General features: G+C 38.2%; 1 protein-coding gene across 2 annotated transcripts; it reads left to right on the top strand.

Moving 5' to 3' along the window:
- Positions 1-1,947: 1,947 nt before the first annotated feature.
- Positions 1,948-22,100, top strand: TGDS (TDP-glucose 4,6-dehydratase). Of its 2 annotated transcripts, XM_061435219.1 has the most exons (12): positions 1,949-2,172; positions 4,328-4,394; positions 5,163-5,231; positions 6,391-6,481; positions 11,121-11,263; positions 12,379-12,477; positions 13,837-13,896; positions 15,129-15,172; positions 15,785-15,950; positions 18,195-18,253; positions 18,798-18,895; positions 20,465-22,100. In XM_061435219.1, exons 1-12 carry the CDS (start codon positions 2,087-2,089, stop codon positions 20,548-20,550), a joined length of 1,068 nt encoding a protein of 355 aa, XP_061291203.1. In that variant the 5' UTR covers positions 1,949-2,086; the 3' UTR covers positions 20,551-22,100. The 2 variants fall into 2 exon arrangements, with proteins under 2 accessions (XP_061291204.1, XP_061291203.1); XM_061435220.1 differs by lacking the exon at positions 5,163-5,231 and having other exon boundaries at positions 1,948-2,172.
- The last annotated feature ends 795 nt before the right edge of the window (positions 22,101-22,895 follow it).

Here is a 22,895-nt window from a genome sequence, read left to right as displayed (position 1 = left end):
ACTATATTGTAAATATCTACTGATTTATCTGAATACCTTAATATATTGTAAGCTCCAGCTGGTCAGAGACTATATCTTTAGAGTAGAAGCTCAAAATCATTTCATGAATAAAGATATATAAATTATTTTCATTTGACAGCAAGCTTTTATTACATATAAGCAAGTTCTCACAACAGATCTCATAATTTAGAAAAGGAAACCTTGAGGGAAAATTTCATGTCATGTATCCGGCATTTTCTAGAACTCTGGCCGACTAGGAATAAACTGGAGATATTAATATTATGAGGTTTTAAAAAATAACATTATTTTTAATTGTAAAAGTAATTCATGCAGCTTAGAAAAAATTCAGTCAAAAAGTATAAGATAAAAATGGAAGTTCTCACTTCCTCATTTCCCTGCTCATACTGATACCAAATGTAACTCCTTGTTAATAGTTCAGGGTGGATCCTTTAAGACTTACATTTACAAATTGGTGGTGTTGGTAAACCAAGGAGAGGAATAAAATTGGTCCTGAAAAAAATCTGAACATGGGCCTTGAATACTGCGAGATTTCTTCTTTTTCTAATCTTCATGGTCAACTTCATTTCTCTCATTGAAGACAGGCTTCTTGCTTCCTCATTTCATTTGAATGAGTATAGCTAACAAGTCGCAAATTTTTATAGGTCATCAGAGTTCAATAAGAGCAACCAGACTATGCTAAAACCTTAGCCCAATTCCAAATCCCAGGAAGAGGATTCAGTTAGCGTATGATGAGTCAGATGCACATTCTATGGGCTGCCTGGGTGAGTAACTTGGGAAGATGATAAAAGGTAGGGAAGTCTGGTCAGATAAAACCATAAGTGTTCACTGCAATGTATTTTGGCATTCATTCCATGTTGGAACATCCTTTTTAAAGGCCATTATCATTCAATTTGGAGAAGGCAATGGCACCCCACTCCAGTACTCTTGCCTGGCAAATCCCATGGACGGAGGAGCCTGGTGGGCTGCAGTTCATGGGGTCGCACAGAGTCGGACACGACTGAAGTGACTTAGCAGCAGCAGCAGTGTCATTCAATTGCATTACATTAAATTTTATGAGCCCATTGCATTAAATTGTATCAGCCCATTACATTTAAAAAGTGAGACAATACTTGTAGGTATATACATTGTATCCAGATTTTTGTTACTGTAAGCAATATAGAAGTGAACATATTTTTTTTGCAATATCTATATTATACATCATGAAATTTGGGGATCATAGAGTGGTCTGTCAAAGCTATGGTTTTTCCAGTAGTCATGTTTGGATGTGAGAGTTGGACTGTAAAGAAGGCTGAGTGTAGAAGAATTGATGCTTTTGAACTGTGGTGTTGGAAAAGACTCTTGAGAGTCCCTTGGACTGTAAGGAGATCCAACCAGTCCTTCCTAAAGGAAATCAGTCCAGAATATTCATTGGAAGGACTGATGCTGAAGCTGAAACTCCAATACTTTGGCGACCTGATATGAAGAACTGACTCATTGGAAAAGACCCTGATGCCGGGCAAGATTGAAGGCGGGCGGAGGAGGGGACGAGGAAGGATGAGATGGTTGGATGGCATCAGCGACTGGATGGACATGAGTTTGAGTAAGCTCCGGGAGTTGGTGATGGACAGGGAAGCCTGGCAGTCCAGCAGCAAAGAGTCGGACACGACTGATCGACTGAACTGAACTGAGAGTCGTCTCTGCGTTTGAAATTTTCATATATATTACTACTTGTTTCCCTCCAAAAGGCTGTAACAAAAAGACCCTTCCACGTATACTGAGTATTCCCATTCTTCTTGCGTGCGTGCTAAGTCGCTTCAGTCCTGTCTGACTCTGTGCGACCCTACGGACTGCAGACTGCCAGGCTCCTCGGTCCTAGGATTCTCGGCTGTGCCTGGGCGCGCACACAGGAGGGCCCCGCCCAGCCCTCGGTGGGCGGGGACAAGTCGGTCTAAGCTCCGGAAGCGGCAGCTGTCTGCTCCTTTAACGTGTCGTGGGGAGTGGGACGCGTCGCAAAAAGTCGCGGTGGAACTTCCCTACGATCTACAGACCTGGCACTTTACGGTGCCAATCCCTGCTGAGCTGGGAGATGTCGGTTGCGGGCCGCGCCGAGTCCTTGGGTCCTCCCGACAGCTTTGCGAAGCGGGTCCTGGTGACCGGGGGTGCTGGTTTCATGTAGGTAACGGCGCCGCTGGCCGAATAGTGGCTCCCCAGAAACCCCAGCCTTTTCCTGCGCCTCTGCTTGCACTTGGCAACTTGGGACCAGCTTTGGGGATCTGATTGACAGGGGGAGGGTCTTAACGTACGACCTGGATCATTCCACCTTCTCCTCCTTTCCTGGCCTGCGAAGACGTGGCTCCTTTGAAACTACGACTTCTTTTAAATGTCTCCCAATCAAAGCAGAAGTGCCGTGGTACTGTCCCCCTTTCTACCTGGCCGGAGATGTACCTGTCTCTCTTTTGAGCACTCACGCTTTGCAGAAAGCTTCTCATCAACTGCTCCAAGCCCGGTCCGGTTCCCACCCTACCTTCATCCCCTCGAAACACAGGCCTTGTACGTGTAGGCTTCATGAAACGGTTTTTGGATTGTGAGAGAGGTTTCATTTATGCAGCCGACTTAAAAATCCTCTGCCGGTGTTTTGACCTATATTAGTCAATGGCAACCCACTCCAGTGTTCTTGCCTGGAGAATCCCAGGGACGAGGGAGGCTGCTGGGCTGCCGTCTATGGGGTCGCACAGAGTCAGACACGACTGAAGTGACTTAGCAGCAGCAGCAGTCGTCTGAAAGCCTCTTTCCGTCTCACACCCGTATTTAATCAGCAAGTCCTCTCTACTTCCTAAGCGACCACATCTCACCTTCCTCCCCATTTGACCCTAAACCCTGTTACTGTCCGCTTTTGCCTGGACTACTACTGTAACCTCCTGATTAGTCATATCACTTTCACCCTTTTCCCTTAGAATTTGTTCTCACGCACAGAGTCTGTGTTTGTTAAGTAAACAGGTGTCTCATTTCACTCCAAAGGTTCATTTCAGGCTTAAAATAATATCCAGACTCTTAGTTACATCTAGAAGATTCTCAGGGGCCCAAGCTGGAACCTGATCTCCTGTCTTTCTTCCTCTTGCTTTTCTGTGCCTGCCACCCTTACCCCCTGAAACATGGAAGGCTAGCTCTTTTGAGGCGTTGGTCCTTGCTTCCTCTTTGCTGACGCTCTTTGTTTTTGCATAACTCAGTTCAGATGTTTGCTCAGACATCACCTCCACCTGGCCCACCCTATCTAAGTAGCCCTTCTCCCAACTAACACACTTACCACTACCTGAAATAATGTTGCATATTTGTGTTTACTTAGTGTCTGCATTCACATCCTAGGATGTAAACTGGTGAAGGCAGAGACTATGGTTCCCTCAACACCTGGCAGAATGCTCCCACTGCATTAGTACATTAGATCACCTCTTCTAATGGGTCAGTGACTTGGAGGAGGGTACTAGGCAAGTTTTCTTTAGTGAAAGGGAAGCGTGGGCATAAAAGGGTGGTAAAGTGCTGGCCCAGGAAAGGTACATCCTAGAAAATTATGTGAAAGAGCTGTCATGTACAAACTCTGAATTCATAATTTGTTCCTAGGAGCCCAACGTTTTGGTGCATATGATAAAATCTGGTGGATTATCTCACAGATGCCTCTGTCTCCACTTCAGGGTCCTCTGATACCCATAATGCCACTATGGATATTCACCTCAGGATGGTTTCAGCAGTTCTTAGCCTTGGAAACCAAGGTTTACCCTAGAACTTCTCTAGGACCTTCCTCTCTCCCCACCCCCAGGATTCTACTTTACACCATCAAATTCTTATATCAAGAAATAGGATTTCTGTAGACATGCAGAAATTGCAATAAGATTACATTAAACATGGACAATTCCCATGCTCATAAGAGCTTAATTTTTGCATAGTTATGCCTACGGTCTCTGCAAAAGCACATTATAGTTCTAAGTCCATTTGAACTGATCATCACCTGTTGTATTTATGATATTACTTTACTCCCATACTCAAAGCATGCATGGGTAGCATCTTTTGGCTAATTATTTTTTTATATCCAGGACCAATGAATTCTCTCTTCACCATAGTGTAAAAGGGAAGGTAAGACCTTGTATATCAATACTGTTGAGAAGATTAATGAAAAGTGTGGATCATATATTCAGCATCGTTATTCTTTCTGTTATCTTGCAATAATTTGATGGCATCTTTGAATAGTTTCCTCATACTCAATAGCTTAGGGTAACATTTGAAAATTTAAGGAAAAGGTTAAATTTCTACTAACAAGATATGCTTTTTTCTATAGAGCGTCACATATGATTGTCTCTTTAGTAGAAGATTATCCAAATTATATGATCATAAATCTAGATAAGGTAAGTTTGACAAAAATGAGCTCCATGTAAAAAGAAAATGAACTCTGTGTACTGAAACTTATTTATATTTTTAAAAAGTATTAGAATCCTGTCATGCTGATATTTTAGTTTTGTATTTAGTCATTTTTAGCAACTTAGCCTACCTAGTCATGTGAGCATACAAGTTTTTAATCTTACATAAAGTCTTGATACTTTTAAATTTGTTATCATAGCCCATAATGTAAAGGTTTTAACTATGGTGTTTTTACTGTAAGAAAGTCTTCACTCTAAATTCAACATTTGGTGTAATATTTAGTGTAATCTTGTGGTTGTTAACCTTTTTTGGCATTAAGGTATTCTGATTATTTTATTTTATTATATGGTTTTATAACTGCCACCTCCTGAAAATTGTATATTTATTTTAAAAACTAAAGTGTAGTTAATTTAGTTTTGAGAATATTTCTGTAATAATTGTAATCTCCCTGGAGATTCTGAAAACCATGATTCATAATCATTGCATTGTTGACTTTAAGCACAAGATACAATTAGTTACTGTAATTTCATAAAGCATAATAGTAAAAAAATATAAAGACAAAAAATAATCTTTAAGTCTTAATTATTTTTGCCTGCCTACCACAGACAGTAAGTTTTCCCCCATTGGTATACACTGATTTGCTAATCATGTTACGGTTAGAAGATCTATAGTATTTAAAATAAATTGATATTTTATAAGAAAAGCTATTTATTATCACTTTTTGTGTTGTTTTTGCCCCCCTTACTTATTTTAAGTTGGATTACTGTGCAAGCTTGAAGAATCTTGAAACCATTTCTAATAAACAAAATTATAAATTTATACAGGTATGAAAGTATTCTTATAATTATATAATTATTTTGTACTGTGCCTCTTAGTCATTCAGACATTACTATAGCTTTCTACTTTATAAACCTGTGTGATATAGGCTTGGAAAGCATGCTTATTAATGACCTTTTTAATTTCAGAAGCACATGTGCTATAGAGAATATTACTGATACTTGTAGACTGATACTGCATTATAGTTACATTTGATTTTTGGTGCCTTGGCAGATCTATGAGTAGCTGATTGAACTTCCATGGTATGTAATTTTTAGGTCCTCACTAGCCTTCTAAATAAGGCCTTGCTAGGACTTAAAGAGATTGATACAAAGTAGGGTGTTACTTAGGTCAGTGAGTCATCAAAAGCCCAGCTTACAGCCCATGGTAGTTTTTTCCCATGAAGTTGATGAATTGGCCCTGGAAGGCTGATTCTTATTAGCCGCTCTTCGAAGAGTCCAAAGAATAAACCCCGTCACTAATTCAGAAAGGGAAATTTTAATGTCAAATGGAACTGCCTTGTGATTTATGTTTTTTAAGTAATTGTACAAACTCTCTTTTTAACAGCAGATCATAAAGATTATACTAGGCAAACATTTCATAATTTTTTTCTCCTGTGTGAAACTGTTTCCTTCAGTTACTGAAGAATTGTTAAGAATACATATTTTTAGAAGAACTAGTATGTACATATAACATTAAAAATATTTACTTAGTTATGGTGAAATCTTACTTACTTACTTATGGTGAAATCCATAATTCCAGTTGTTACACTTACTTTAAATATACTTCAATAATGGTTATCTCAAACTTTTAAAAATATGTTTACATTTTTTCCTGCTAACATAGTTACCTCAGGTTGGCAAGAATATTAAGGAAAAAAAACTACCACAGTCCATAGTAGTAGTTGGTGCTCAAAAAAATACTGTTTTAGATGCTTACTTACAAAAACATATTTTGCATTGAGTATCTTGTATACTAAAATGCAGGAGAAATACCCCATTACTGTACTTCACCCTTCAATTGAATTTTCAAGATATTCTTTTCTACGCCTGGGGTGGGGATTACCTTTTTTTTTTTATCATTTTTTTTGTTCATGAAATAAAATGGTTATTATGATGGAGAATGCTCGATGAAACTTAGTTTTTTCATGTTTGCTTTTTAATATAGGGTGACATATGTGATTCTCACTTCGTGAAACTACTTTTTGAAACAGAGAAGATAGACATAGTACTACATTTTGCCGCACAAACACATGTAGGTAAGCACTGTTTTATGTTGCAGCTATGTTAGGCGAAGTTTTTTCCAGTGTCTAGCCAAAATCAAGGTCCAGTAATGGGGTCCAACAAATAGGTACTCAGTGTACGTGAAGGAACATATACCATGTTTATCAGAAAAGCCCATGGTCACTCTGTCATCAGGATACTTGGTGCTTTCCAGATTACCTGTGTTAGTGTAGGGTAAAATGTAACCTTGAGCACTATCTGAAAACTGAGTTTAACCAAATCCAAAACAGTGATTCCTTCTGGGGAAATGGGCCTTCAGCTGTATTTTTATATTGTTTTTCTTAAGGTGGATGGTTGATACCTTATATTTTTATCCATACTGTTTTGTCCTGAGATATCTTCTAATAATTTGTCTAGTATTTTATATTGTGAAATATAACGTATATTCAGAAGAATTTAGAAGTAAGGTTAAATAAATGATGATAATAAAATACCCAGGTAGCCATCACCTAAACAAAAGGTAGAATGTTGCTGAGCCCTCTTTGGAAGTAGTATTCCTACTGCCTTAGTACTTGATTTTTAAGTTACAATCTCCCTCGGTGTTCTCTGCAGCTTTACTATCTCTATTTATCTCTAAATATCTCTGTATTTATCTCTAAAGAGTTTAGGTTAGTTTTGCCTGTTTTTAGATTTTATAAAAAGGCATACATAAAATAACATGGAGGTGTGTTTGGTCTTGATATTCCATGTGGTAGATTCATCCCTGCAGTTAGGTGGAGGTATAATTTCTTCACTGTCAGTGACATACAGTATTCATCTCTTTAAGTATATAACACTTCCTGTGTCTGTTTTACTCTTGTTGGTCATTTGGATTATTTGCACTTGGGGGAATTTTGAACAGTACTACCATTAAAACATTCTTACACATGCATCTGGGTACACATTAATACACATTTCTCTCAGTATAGCACTGGCATCATAAGATCTGCACACTTCAACATAGAGATAATTTCCAGTTAGTTCCCAAAGAAACTGTACGAATTTCTTCTTCTCCAGGAGTATAGGAAAACTCCTGTTATTCCAGATGTCACCAAATCTTAGTTTTGTTAGTTTTTTCCATTTTTGTTGATCTGAGTAGTGTGCAGAGTGATATCTCATTATGGTTTTAATTTGTATTTCCCTGATTACTAATGAAGCTGTGTACCTTTTATAGGTTTCTTAATAATTTAAATTTCTTGTTTTGTGAAATCCTATTGAAATCTTTTGCCTATTTTTAAATTGGGTTAGTTGCCTTTTTCTCACTGATTTTTAGGAGTATATACATATATATTCCCTGGTGGCTCAGATGGTAAAGCGTCTGTCTATGATGCGGAAGACCCGGGTTCAATCCCTGGGTTGGGAAGATCCCTTGGAGAAGGAAATGGCAATCCACTCCAGTACTATTGCCTGGAAAATCCCATGGACAGAGGAGCCTGGACTGTAGCAGGCTACAGTCCATGGGGTCGCAAAGAGTCAGACACAACTGAGCGACTTCACGTTCGCGTTCACGTTTGTTCATACATATATGTATGTATACACACACACACACACACACACGTATAGACGGGATGCTAGTCCTTTGTTGGATGTACTACAGATATCTTCTCCCACTCTGTGGCTTATCTTTCCATGTTTTTTTTTTTTTCTTTCCATGTTTTTGCTAGTGTGTTTTGATGAACAGATGTTCTTACATAAATTCTTAATTAATTTATGTATCTTTTATGTTATTGTTAATGTTTTGGGGGTCTTAAGAAATTCTCTTTCACCCCAAGGTCTTGAATATATTCTCCTATATTATTTTTGAAAAGGTTTGCAGTTTCGCCTTTCACATTTCGATTTGTAATCCATCTGAAATAGATTTTTATATGCAGTGTAAGATGAGAATCCGGTTTTATTTTTGAATACTAATTGGACCTCTTCTGTTTATGGGAAAGTTCATCAGTTTTCACTGCCCTGTCATATATCAGGTATCTTTATATAAGGAACTGTTTCTCAACTCCCCATTTGTCTATTTGTCTGTGCCTGTGCTGATTACACAATATATTGACTAATCTTTCATATCTGTTAGAACAAATTCTTTTACTTGATTAATGACAAAGCAGTTTTCCTTCCAGCAGTTTATGAGATGCTTACCATTACTTCCTCGTGTCAGCGTTTGGTGACTTTATTATATGTTTCCTTGATTATGAATGAGGTTAAAACCTTTGCATTTGTTTATTGGAATATTCTCCTCCCTTTCCTATTCGTATGTCTTTAGAAAGTTTCTGTGTAAGTCTCTATACCATTTTCTAAAGAATTATCAGTTTTTTCCACTAAAGATTTTTATTAGTCATATATTTATTTATTTACTTCTGACCTCACCACATGGCTTATGGAATCTTAGTTCCCTGACCAGAGATCGAATCCCGGGGCCACAGCAGTGAAAACACCTACTGCTAACCACTGTACCACCAGGGAATTCCTCTATAAGTCCTTTATGTACTCTGAATTCAAGCCTTTTGCCACTACTGTTTTTCAGTCTGTGATTGGCCTTTTCATTTTCTTAAAGGTATCTTTTGACCAGTTGAAATTCTTCACTTCAGTGTAGTCCATTTGTCTACCTTTTCCTATAGGGTTAGTTCACTTTGTTATCTGTGTCAGAATTCTTTTCGTACCTCCAGGGTCATGGAGATATTCTCTTATATTCTATTCATAAAAGTCATTGTTTTGCTTTCTACATTCAGATTTTTTCCCGCATGTCAATATTGGTTTGACCCAACACAGTTTATTGAAAAGACTCAGCCTTTTCCCACTGCCCCTTTATTGGAGATCAGTTCAGTTCAGTCACTCAATCATGTCTGACTCTTTGCGACCCCATGAACTGCAGCACTCCAGGCCTCCCTGTCCATCACCAACTCCCGGAGTCCACCCAAACCCATGTCCATTGAGTTGGTGATGCCATCCAACCATCTCATCCTCTGTCGTCCCCTTCTCCTCCTGCCCTCAATGTTTCCCAGCATCAGGTCTTTTCAAATGAGTCATCTCTTTGTATCAGGTGGCCAAAGTATTGGAGTTTCAGCTTCAACATCAGTCCTTCCAGTGAACACCCAGGACTGATCTCCTTTAGGATGGACTGGTTGGATCTCCTTCCAGTCCAAGGGACTCTCAAGAGTCTCCTCCAACATCACAGTTCAAAAGCATCAATTCTTCTGCGCTCGGCTTTCTTTATAGTCCAACTCTCACATCCATACATGACCACTGGAAAAACCATAGCCTTGACTAGATGAACCTTTGTTGGCAAAGTAATGTCTCTGTTTTTTAATATGTCTAGGTTGGTCATAAATTTCCTTCCAAGGAGTAAGCATCTTTTAATTTCATGGCTGCAATCACCATCTGCAGTGATTTTGGAGCCCCCCAAAATAAAGTCTGACACTGTTTCCACTGTTTCCCCATCTATTTCCCATGAAGTGATGGGACCAAATGCCACGATCTTAGTTTTCTGAATGTTGAGCTTTAAGCCAGATTTTTCACTCTCCTTTTTCACTTTCATCAAGAGGCTCTTTAGTTCTTCACTTTCTGCCATAAGGGTGGTGTCATCTGCTTATCCAAGGTTATTGATATTTCACCCCTCAATCTTGATTCCAGCTTGTGCTTCTTCCAGCCCAGCGTTTCTCATGCTATACTCTGCATATAAGTTAAATAAGCAGGGTGACAATATACAGCCTTAACATACTCCTTTTCCTATTTGGAACCAGTCTGTTGTTCCATGTCCAGTTCTAACTGTTGTTTCCTGACCTGTATACAGGTTTATCAAGAGACAGATCAAGTGGTCTGGTATTCCCATCTCGTTCAGAATTTTCCACAGTTTATTGTGGTCCACACAGTCAAAGGCTTTGGCATAGTCAAGAAAGCAGAAATAGATGTTTTTCTGGAACTCTCTTCCTTTTTTGATGATCCAGCAGATGTTGGCAATTTGATCTCTGGTTCCTCTGCCTTTTCTAAAACCAGCTTCAAGTACCCATATACACATGGTTCTGTTTCTGGGCTCCTGTTCTGTTTCACTGGTCTTTGTCTATCCTTATGCCATTACCACACTCTAATTACTGTAACTTTATAATAATTCTTGATACCAGCAAAGCAAACCCTGCTACCTTTTAGTTGGTCCAAAACCTTTAAAATTTAGGAGCACTTAAGATTTTAGCTGTATCATGTCTTCTTTTTCTTTTTAGAATTAAAAACAAAAAGGTTTTCCTATAAAAATAGCACTGATAGTTTTCTAGGTTCTAAGAATGTACATGTAGTATGTAATTTAAGCTTGAAGAAGTCATAAATAGCATTTCACCTTTATGTTAGTTTTACCACTGTTGCAGTTATGGTAAATGAAAAAACGTAAATAGAGCTCTTCTTTGAGACCCCATGGACTATAGCCCCCCAGGCTCCTCTGTCTATGGGATTCTCCAGGCAAGAATACTGGAGTGTGTTGCCATGCCCTCCTCCAGGGGATCTTCCCAACCCAAGGATTGAACCCAAGTCTCCCGCATTGCAGGTGGATTCTTTACCATCTGAGCCACCAGGGAAGCCCACGCCTGAGTCTACTGGTTGCTATTTCCTTTGTCCTTTGAAAGGAACTGTTCCGGATTTTTCTTCTTTTTTTAGACCTTTCATTTGTCCGTGCCTTTGAGTTTACCTATGTTAATGTTTACGGTACTCATGTGTTGGTAAGTGCTGCTCATGAAGCCAGAGTGGAGAAGTTTATTTACGTCAGCACGGATGAGGTCTATGGAGGCAGTCTTGATCAGGTGAGCTTAGAAGATGTCTGTTTCAACTACTTACCCTGTACCACCATACAAACTTGTCTGATGAAAATACTCTAGACTTTTTTTTAATCCTCTGATTTTACACACTTGTGGGACTCTTCAGACTGTTATTCCATTGTTTAAATCAAGTAATACCAGCCCACATAGGAAACAACAGCCTAGTCTGGTACAGATTTTATATAATTTGACAGTGTTTTGAAAGTGAGCTCTTACTGCCCACCCAGTCTTACATCGTGAATGTCATTCCCATGGGCCAGCGCATGTATAAGTTAGGCTGCAGCGTAAGGCCTGTCTCCCTTATCTTCTGCTCAGAAAAGCACATTGCACTATCAAGGAGTGAGTGTGAAATTGTTATAGAAGCTGGAATCTGTTCTCTGTTAATCATTTGTAAACATTATACTTTTACACAAAAAGTGGCTCCATTGTTCAGTCTTTATTTTTCATAGTGTTTACAGTGACCTCATTTTATTTTTAAAATATATTTATTTACCAAAACACATATAGAAGGGGAAAAAAAAAAGTAGCTTGAAAAGACTTATAGTGAGAAAAAGCAGACCTGACCGTTTCTCTTTAATGCCCCATCCCACTTCTGAGAATCAACCATTTGCAAAATCTCTCTGCAGTTTTTATCAGCAAGCCTCTTCCTTCTTATACTCTCATCGACCTACATCAGATATGACACAGTAGCCAGGATGTTTTTTAAAACCTAAGTCAGATCTTGATGTTATTCTGATCAAAAACCCGTCAGTGTTTTGACAGAGGCCTTCAGGGTTCCACATGCTCTGGCCTCTAGCTTTCCAACCTTATCTCACATTTCTCTTCCCCAACACCAGCCTCCTTGTAGTTCCACTGGACTCAGTTCTGTCTCAGGGACTTTGCACTTGCTGTCCTGTCCTCCTTGTAGGGTTGTTGTGAACTATAAAGAAGTTATTACATGTAAAGAAAGTGCTTAGAAAAGTGCCAGGCACATAGCTGGGTTTCAATAAATGTCTTTTAAATGTAAGTGGTTAACATTTCAAGTTTGTAATATGTTCTCTGATTTTTCAACTTAGCAAGTATACATAATACTTACTTTTTTAATATATCTTTAAAATTAGGAATTTGATGAATCTTCACCCAAACAACCTACAAATCCTTATGCATCATCTAAAGCAGCTGCTGAGTGTTTTGTACAGTCTTATTGGGAACAGTATAAGGTAAGAATTGGCTTCAGAAACTGGAATCATTTTTGTTTTTTTGGACTTAGGTATTAAAACTCCAGGTTATCATTAGCCAGCCTTTTATTTTTAGAGTAGAAGACATAGTAGGAGAGGGAGAGGGTGGGATGATTTGGGAGAATGGCATTGAAATATGTATAATATCATATATGAAACGAGTTGCCAGTCCAGGTTCGATGCACGATACTGGATGGTTGGGACTGGTGCACCCAGAGGGATGGTATGGGGAGGGAGGAGAGAGGAGGGCTCAGGATGGGGAACACATGTATACCTGTGACAGATTCATTTTGATATATGGCAAAACCAGTACAATAAAATAAAATTAAGATGAGAAGACATAGACTGAGAAAAGTTATATATTAAGGAATCTAAAAAACTAATTTTCAACATTTTGTGGACAAAGCATTGACCTTTCTTCTTAGCCAGTCTATCATTTAAAGGAACAATTTCTAGGGATTTCCCTGGCAGTCCAGTGGTTAGGACTTGGCACTTTCACTGCCATGGGCCTTGGTTCAGTCCCTGGTCTGGGAACCAAGATCCTGCAAGCCACACAGTATGGCCAAAACAGCAAATAAAAAAATAAAGGAGCAATTCGTATATATGTTGTTTCTACTTCGCTAATAGGTAGAGTGTGACAGCTAGAGTGAAAAGCCCTGTTGGAAAATCCTGATTCCAAGGAGTCCTCAGAGTGAAGGGAGACAGAGGCAGAGGAGATTCCCTTACCTGCCACTGCTCCTCTCGGCCCCTCATGAATGGAGCTGGATTTGTCCCCTTGGCTGCGTTAGTGTCCCTGCGGGAGCCTTGCCTACTATGAATCAACAGCTCGAATCCCTGCACTTCACTTCCCACTGATCTTCCAGTTATTCGGGACTGGGTCAGACAGGAGAAGCGAGGAATTACTTCAGGTTCTCTAGCCTCCTATGGTCCAGTAGTGTTGGACTTGTAGCTCTTTTCATTTGTAAGGGCTGGTCCCACAGAGAAAGCCAGCTTGGAAGTTTAACATCTCAGGTGGTCTTTGAAATAATCAGGTGGAAATGTCTTTAGTTTCTGCAATCAGACCTACAAACCCGCCTCCATCTATTTTCATCCTTCCCTTGTCCCAGTAAAGAGACTTCTACTTTCTCTTGGAGCCTCTGTCTTTTTCTGAATCTCATCCTCTCCTGTCTTTTCAGGAACCTTACATTAGAAAAAAATCCCTTCGCTTCTGTCCTAAAGGTGTGTGGAATTATTTAGCCAAAAGTGCCCATATTTTTAGTTTTATCTAAAGAGAAAACTACTTATCTTTAGATAATCAATTATTGGACCTTTCCGTGACCTTAATGTCAAATACTCTTTAAGTTTCCAGTTGTCATCACACGAAGCAGTAACGTTTATGGACCGCATCAATATCCAGAAAAGGTACATTTTACCTTGAATTCACGTTGTGTTTTAGTGATTTTAACTTCTCCTGATTTAAAATAATCTCACTTCAGTGATTTGTACAAAATAATTTATGTTGTAATTAACCATAATTATAAATGCTATATAGGCCACATGCAAATCTCAGTAGGTTTGGAGTTTGACAACTTGATTTAAGTCTCAGCTTGATACTTACAAGCTGGAATGGCCTCAGTTAGGCCCTTTGAGCATCATCTTTAACTTGATGGGTAATGATAATATTTAGGAAGAATTTTGAAAGATCCAGTGAGATGATGTATGTGAACATGCCTTGTACGTTGCAGGATTCTAAAGCAGTATAGAATACTCCCATCATTAACATCTTGCCGGTGAAGACTCCTTCCTAGTCTGCAGTCAGGCCATATGTCAGGCTGTAAAGAAAGGTAGACACTAGTTAGAGAGTGATGCAGGAAGCTTGTACATAAATTTGTCTTATAGTCCGCTGATTAACTGTTCCCCAACTCCTCTGTACTATGCAGGCCTGAGTCTTCCAGAAAGTAGTTTAGCAAGTACAACGTTTGTTAAAAGGCTGAAAATGTATATATGGTTGATTCTGTAACATAAAGCTCAATGTTAAGTAACTACTAGTCTTACTGCTAAACATTTGAGCTGGATTTCCTTACTTCTTAGCTATTGCATTGATCTGTGTGCCCAAAGAAAAGGGCCATATCATAATCTGCTGATATTAATATATAGTTGACTTAATTTTTAGAATATTCTTAACATGCATATTATTAATTTAATAATTTCTTGTCTCACCATGTTTAACATGAATTTTCTTTGTATACAGTGGCACTGGAATTGCTTTATATTAATTTCACAATAACTTATTGTGTAGATACTGTATATAAAGTAAAAAGTAAGCTATGATTCATGCCGATAGAAAACCAACACAAAAGTGAGCTTACAGTGAGAATAAACTGTTCGTGAAGACTTTACCTGAACTCTTTTTCACTATTTATATCATTTTATCTTCATTTTAATCTAGCGATAACTGGTTTTATGAAATAGGAAATGATCTTAGAGTTCTTTTACTTATCAAAATTATAATAGGTATTTTGTGAACTGATAATTAAAATTTATCCTTACGTGTGTTTCTTAACAATAATAATCTTTTAATGTTATGATGAGTTCAAGTTTATAATTATGAATGAATTTCCAAAGTCTGAAATGATATTTAAATATTCTTTTAGGTTATTCCAAAATTTATATCTTTACTACAGCACAACAGGAAATGGTATGTTATTTACCTTTATATGCATGTTTTTCTGGTATGTTAGAGTATTTAGTGTCAGTCTTTCTTGAAAATCATAAAGCGGTAGAGTTGGAGGCCTTAGAGTTTAGTGTCACAACAAATTTAACAATGCCTTCTACAACTAGTAGTAATAGTTTTTAAAATAATTATAATGGTTAATTCATCTTTATAATTTGGTTACTAAAATAATTTTAATCCTTAAATAATCTACCTTAAAAGTTTGAGTTATGGCATTAAACAATTTGTCATCTATCTTTATGTAATTTTATTTTTTTCAAAAGATGTATTTAATTCCTAGAACTATAGATAGTCTTCAAAATGAACTTAAGGTATAGAATTGATGAATAACTATTTCTGCAGGGGTCACTTAGGTGTTTGCCACTTTCCTAATGAGTACCCACAGACGATTTGGAGATGTGTTAAGAATCATGGATAAAATTTAGAAGTCATGAAAATTTGTATTTTCAGTAAGAGATATCTAGGATCTTTATGGGAATTGGCTTCTCTGAAATTGTACTGTCATTGCATTACCCGGATTTGGGAGAGCTTACTTTTTTACACTTTATGATTCTCTTTTTCATTTCATCTTTTTAGCTGCATTCATGGGACAGGGCTTCAAACAAGAAATTTCCTTTATGCTACTGATGTAGTAGAAGCATTTCTCACTGTCCTCAAGAAGGGAAAACCAGGTGAAATTTATAACATTGGAACCAATTTTGAAATGTCAGTTCTCCAGCTTGCCAAAGAACTAATACAGCTGGTATGTATATATTATAAAAGGGTAATATTTTCAAAAGTCACCAAATTAGTGACAATAATCACAAATTTTGTCAAAATCAGCAATTTACCATTTACTCACTGGAAAAGTGAACAGGTAAGAGAAAGAACTTCATAATTATGTGCTGAGATGTGTCATTTTTGGAAAGTGTATCACTTATTCAATCACAGCTTTCCAGGAAAAAAAATTCCACTATATTAAATGTACATATGCATTATAAGACATAATCAAGTTCAAGAAATCAAATGTTAAATTGTGTGCCCTAGAATCAAGAAACAACGATATATAAATAATAGTTCTGTATGTATTAGTGAGCATCAATTATAAATCTCAAGATGCAGTAGAAAGAGTGACTGAGCAAATGGAAAAGCGTGTTTTCCTTTGCACTACTCACAGAACATTTCTATACTCCAAATGTGTGGGTTTTCCACACCCAGCAATTCTCAGACACCAGCTTAGTAGGGTCCTACAGTTTAACTCAATTCTGACATTATCTACCTGTAGATGGTGTCAGATCCCATAGGTTAAGGGTTCAGTCCCACAAGACTGCCCTCACTTTACACGTCAGTTCCGAGACCTGACTCACCTGTGCTTCTGATCAGCCAGGTATAAGTCTGAGATAATCTGTTAGAGGAAGTCACACGAACTCAGGAAAAGAGTTTGCCCACTGGATTACCGGTTTATTACAAAGAATAGAGGAGATCCTTAGGGCACGTGAAGAAACACAAGCTGGAATTGAGATTGTGGGGAGAAATATCAATAACCTCAGATATGCAGATGATACCACCCTTATGGCAGAAAGTGAAGAGGAACTAAAAAGCCTCTTGATGAAAGTGAAAGTGGAGAGTGAAAAAGTTGGCTTAAAGCCCAACATTCAGAAAACGAAGATCATGGCATCCGGTCCCATCTCTTCATGGGAAGTGGATGGGGAAACAGTGGAAGCAGTGTCAGACTTTATTTTTCTGGGCTCCAAGATCACTGCAGATGGTGACTGCAGCCATGAAATTAAAAGACGCTTACTCCTTGGAAGGAAAGTTATGACCAACCTAGATAGCATATTCAAAAGCAGAGACATTACTTTGCCAACAAAGGTTCATCTAGTCAAGGCTATGGTTTTTCCAGTGGTCATGTATGGATGTGAGAGTTGGACTGTGAAGAAGGCTGAGCACCGAAGAATTGATGCTTTTGAACTGTGGTGTTGGAGAAGACTCTTGAGAGTCCCTTGGACTGCAAGGAGATCCAACCAGTCCATTCTGAAGGAGATCAGCCCTGGGATTTCTTTGGAAGGAATGATGCTAAAGCTGAAACTCCAGTACTTTGGCCACCTCATGTGAAGAGTTGACTCATTGGAAAAGACTCTGATGCTGGGAGAGATTGGGGGCAGGAGGAGAAGGGAACGACAGAGGATGAGATGGCTGGATGGCATCACTGACTCGATGGACGTGAGTCTGAGTGAACTCCGGGAGTTGGTGATGGACAGGGAGGTCTGGCGTGCTGCGATTCATGGGGTCGCAAAGAGTCAGACACGACTGAGCGACTGATCTGATCTGATAGGGCACACGATACGAGGGAAAGGAGATGGAGCTTCCTACCCTTTCCGTGTGTGCCACCCTCCCAGCACCTGGAAGCTTTCCTCTTGGGGTCTTTATGGAGGCTTCATTAAGTAGGCATGATGGATTAAATCATGGCCACTGATGATTAGTTCAACTTCTAGTCTCCTCTCCTTCCCGGAGGTGGGAGCAGGGAGGCTGAGTTCCATCCTCTAATTGCTGGGTTGGTTCCCTTGGCAACCAGTCTTCATTCTTAGGGGCTTTCCAAAAATCACTCATTAACATAAACTGGATGTAGTTGAAAGGGACTTGTTATAAATAGCAAACAACACCTTTATCTTTCATCACTTAGGTATTTTTAGGAGCTCTGTGCCAGGAACAGGGATGAACATCAAATAGACGTTTCTGATTTTAAATCATAATATCACACTCAGTAATAATCAAAAGCCAAAAAATTCATTTTTTCCTGTAGTTTTTATAAAGTGTAATCTTTCTGAGCTTCAGCTAGAATTTAGATTATAAAGTATAGAAAGTGTTAATAAAAATGTTATTCACCTTAGCTGCCTTCCCCACTTGGAGGAGGCTGTTTTTCTTGTAGTTTGAATCAGTTGAATACCATTTTTATTCACTGATCTCATTTTATAATTTGACTTAAACGTCTTCTCCTTTTTGACAGATCAAAGAGACCAATTCAGAGTCTGAAATGGAAAACTGGGTTGATTATGTTGATGATAGGTGAGTAACAAGTTAAAAAATTTGGGGAAAGTTTTCAAGTCTTAGGTACTTATAAGATTATAAATGTATGTCCTTACCCAGAAAAGTTTTCCTCTTCAGTTTTCTGCTAAAATATTTTTTCCTAACTATAAATGTAATAAGAATAAAGTATAACGTTATTACTGGTATGACTTAAAGTTTATTGACCCTTTCCAACTCTGAGATTTCTTTGAATGTGACATAGGGATAATAACATCTTGCTATGTCAGTATTTTAAAATATAATTTCTAATGTCTATAAACTACCAGACCCAGGACATGTAACATAAAGAGTCCTAACAAGTTTATATGTGGTTGAAATAAGTAAAGGATAAGCCACAGAGGGTTAGGCATCTGAATTATAGATGGTTTTTAACATATACTTTATTTTATAAATTTTCTATAATGGGGTCATCAGGGGAAAATTTTTGAGAAAAAAATTTGAATTATGGACTCATTTCTCTTAAGTATTTAGATTTGTAAATATATATCCACAGTGTCATTTTAAATCTGTTTTGTTTTCTAAGACCTACCAATGACATGAGATATCCAATGAAGTCAGAAAAAATACATGGCTTGGGATGGAGACCTAAAGTACCTTGGAAAGAAGGAATAAAAAAAACAAGTATGTTATAAATTGATCCTTTGAGGGTAGGAGGAGATTCAGAAAAATTTTAAGGCACAATAATTTGTTTTTTAGGACACTACAAATTTGGCAGAATGTTATGGTAAATCACTTTCGCTTTTCAAATTTTTGCATTTAATGTATTTCTAACATTAGTAATTAAGTGTCTTGAACTTCACAGACTAACTTCTGATCAGGCTTCTTCTTATTAGCATTTGTCAGATACCTATTTCATTGATTCTCAGATGCACATTTTTCACTTTTTTCACCTCCTTCAGAGGTATGTGTTTTACAGTCACTAGTGTCTGATAACGGAGAAGGCAATGGCACCCCACTCCAGTACTCTTGCCTGGAAAATCCGATGGATGGAGGAGCCTGGTGGGCTGCAGTCCATGGGGTCGCTAAGAGTCAGACACAACTGAGCGACTTCACTTTCACTTTTCAGTTTCATGCATTGGAGAAGGAAATGGCAACCCACTCCAGTGTTCTTGCCTGGAGAACCCCAGGGACGGGGGAGCCTGGTGGGCTGCCGTCTATGGGTCGCACAGAGTTGGACACGACTGACGTGACTTAGCAGCAGCAGCAGCAGCAGTGTCTGATAATTCTTGTTTCAACTTTTTTTCTTTCTTACTAATCTGTAAAGTAATGGTTCATCTTAAGATCAGGCATCTGAGATTTGGTAAAATAGAGACAGTTGCAGTCTTTGAGTCTCTTGAGTCTTTTTATACTGAAACAAACAAATAGGAAACAAATTTAATGTGTGCAGCAGAAATATATTAAAATAAGTCTATATAAAATCTGTGTATATGTATGTATATCTGTTAAATTCTGTTTAGAAATGAACTCATGAAAAAAGATACCCAAGTGTAGGAAAAAAGTCTTGGTTCAGAACTGGACATAGAAAATACTTATATTGAGTTCTAAAAAGCAAATTCAAAGATAATTTATCATTTTTTTTCAACTGAAAAACTTTATTAATAAAGTTATAGATAGCAGCATAAAGTAATTTTGCATATTAACAGAAGGAAGTTCATGTCATCTCACTATGCCTATCATGCAATATTGTGACATTTATATACATGAACAAAACACTACACTTTTTTCCTGTGACTTTAAAACCAGCACAAGTGACTTAGCTACCTTTTCCCCTGAATTGTCTAAATTCAGAATGTTTTAACCAGCAAATTCAGCATTGAAGGACTTTTGAAGTTAAAGAGAAAAAGAAATGTTGATTCTTTTTTTTTTCTTTTATTTAAACTTTTTATTTTGTATGGTACAGCCAATTGACCATGTTGTGAAAGTTTCAGGTGAACAGCGAAGGGACTCAGCCATACATATTCATGTATCCATTCTCCCCCCAAAATTGTTGATTCTTAAATCTAAGTTTCCAGGTGATGAAACATCTCCTGATTAACATCATTGGTTCAAAATCGAATTGTTTTCATCATTAGGCAATCTTTGCCTACACATTAGCTGATGGGCAAGACTTTTCTTATTTAGTAGGAACTCAGTAAATATGGTTAACTGATGTTTAGTTTTTTTTATTTGTTTTGTCTTTTGTCTTATCAGTTGAGTGGTACAGAGAGAATTTTCACAACTGGAAGAATGCAGAAAAAGCATTAGAACCCTTTCCGGTACAACCACCATTTGTATAGCCGGGACAGTTTTCAGAGAAAGAAGGAAATTATCCTACCTACCTCGACAAGTAATATGAAATCAAGTGACCAAATGAAGCATCTTCTTTTTCATTTGGAATTAGATTATGACTTTGTGTATAAAATTCAAATGTAAAATGCCTCAATCTTGAGAAGAGGTTCAGTATCAGCATAGGATTTAAATAATCATAATTCTCTCAGAAACATTTTATCCTGAAAATTAGGAACCAGTATGCATAGAAAGACTCCTTGGTAGATGTGGGTCGGGAAGGATGAATTTCCTGTTTCTGAGAACAAGGACAGGTAGCTCTGGGCAGATGACAGGCTTTGCTGACATTGAACTCTCCAGCTTTTCTCACTGCCTAGAAAGTCTCTAAAGTCTTTTAGGCAATATAGGATGAACCTTATGCCCTAATTTATCTTTTTAAGGTCAGATGTTGTGCTACAATTGCTTTAAAAATGGAACAAATGGAAGCATATCTAGCACTTTTTAACTTTTGATAATTTTTATAAAATTAAGTTATAAAAGAGGTAGTTTTTATAGTTTCAAAATCGATCATGGAATTATATAAGTCATCTTGTATCAGAGAAATTTTACCATGTATTAACTGTTTAAAATGATTTTATTTATAAAATTATCAATATTTTCATGTATTTAATGTATCATGTGGCTTTTTTAAAAGTATGTCTTCGTTTTGCTGTACAGAATTTTTAAAAGTACTTGATTATCATATATTTTTAATTCCTCTCTCCCCTAAAGTCTTTAAGATGATTGGAAAAGGTAACTGATTGGATATCACACCGAGAAAAGGAAGAGTCAAAGGCTATGCCCAACTTTCTGGCTTCAGTGTATGAGTGGTGGCTTGTTTCCTCTGTGGAGTGAAAGTGAGGTTATTAACTCAGAAGTGGTCGAGGATGGGTAATAGGAGTGTAGAACATGAAGCTGGGGAAAAGAGTAGTAAGCAGATCCAAAATTAGTTAGGGGACTTGCCAAACAGCTCCCCTCGTGGCTCAGCAAGTAAAGAATCCACCTGCAATGAGGGAAACCTGGGTTCAATCCCTGGGTTGGGAAGATCCCCTGGAGAAGGAAAAGGCTACCCACTCCAGTATTCTGACCTGGAGAATTACATGGACTAAACCCATGGGGTCGCAAAGAGTCAGACACAACTGAGTGACTTTCACTTTCACTTTTCACTTTCACTTGCCAAACAAGAATGAAACATGACCTGAAGTTAAAACACTGTCATTTCAGAATTCTTAGAGCTGTAAGAATAGACTGAGCCAGAGTTGGGCATAGTATGAGGCACAAGGACCAGAGAGTTGAGTGACAACAACCGACATGATGGTCCTCTGGTCTTAGTTGTGTAGGGAAGGAGTGCTTCTTGGAGCTCTGGAGAAAATGGAGTTGGGGTAAGAGCTCAGGGAAGTGGCTGTAGGAAGTTCCAGGCAGAAAATGGAACAAATTGAGAGCAAATTGTCTTCGATGGAGTTTGGTCATTAAGGGTGGATGACAAAATAAAAACACTTATTCTGTGTCCTTTGTTCTTGCACGTATGTTTCTGATCTTTTCGTTCAGTGAAAATACCCTGTATGATGGTATGATGTCCATATGTCAATTTATATCTATCCAAGGGCTTCCCTTGTAGCTCAGTTGGTAAAGAATCTGCCTGCCATGCAGGAGACCTGGGTTCGATCCCTGGGTTGGGAAGATCCCCTGGAGAAGGGAAAGGCTACCTGCTCCAGTATTCTGGCCAGGAGAATTCCATGGACTGTATAGTCCCTGGCGTCACAGAGAGCTGGACTCGACAGATCGACTTTCACTTTCAAAGCCAGAGAATGTGTAAGAGCCAGAGTGAACCTTAAGATAAACTATTTGGATTCATCCTTGGTTAAAAAAAAATAGAAGCACCATTCTGATGAATCATGTTGATAATAAGGGAGCTATACATATGTAGGCTCAGGGAGTATATGAGAAATCTTTATTCCTCCCTTTCAGTTTTGTGGTAAACCAAAAACTGCTCTAAAAAATCATCTTAAAAAAAAACAACTTCGGGACTTCTCTGGTGGTCCGATGGTTACGAATCTGCCTGCCAATGCAGGAGGCCTGGGTTCAATCCCTGATCAGGGAAGATCCCACATGCCACGGGGCCACCAAGCACGTGTACCACGACTACTGAAGCCCCCGTGCCCTACAGCCTGTGCTCTGCAACAAGAGAAGCCACCACAATAGAAGCCTGTGCACTGCAACGAAGAGCCAGCAGCAACCTAAATAGGTAAAATATTTAAAAACAAACAAAAAAGAACAACTTTAGAAAAGAATCAACATGAAAACTTTTTGTCTCCAA

The sequence above is a fragment of the Bos javanicus genome, chromosome 12 (genome assembly GCF_032452875.1).
Source record: "Bos javanicus breed banteng chromosome 12, ARS-OSU_banteng_1.0, whole genome shotgun sequence".
NCBI lineage: Eukaryota > Metazoa > Chordata > Mammalia > Artiodactyla > Bovidae > Bos > Bos javanicus.
This window is presented reverse-complemented; position numbering and strand designations above follow the sequence as displayed.

Coding starts and splice junctions, on each gene's coding strand:
- TGDS (XM_061435219.1), top strand. CDS start 2,087: ATGTCGGTTGCGGGCCGCGCCGAGTCCTTGGGTCCTCCCGACAGCTTT. Junction 6,482..11,120: donor TGCCGCACAAACACATGTAG/GTAAGCACTGTT, acceptor TTCTTTTTTTAG/ACCTTTCATTTGTCCGTGCC. Junction 13,897..15,128: donor CGCATCAATATCCAGAAAAG/GTACATTTTACC, acceptor ATATTCTTTTAG/GTTATTCCAAAATTTATATC.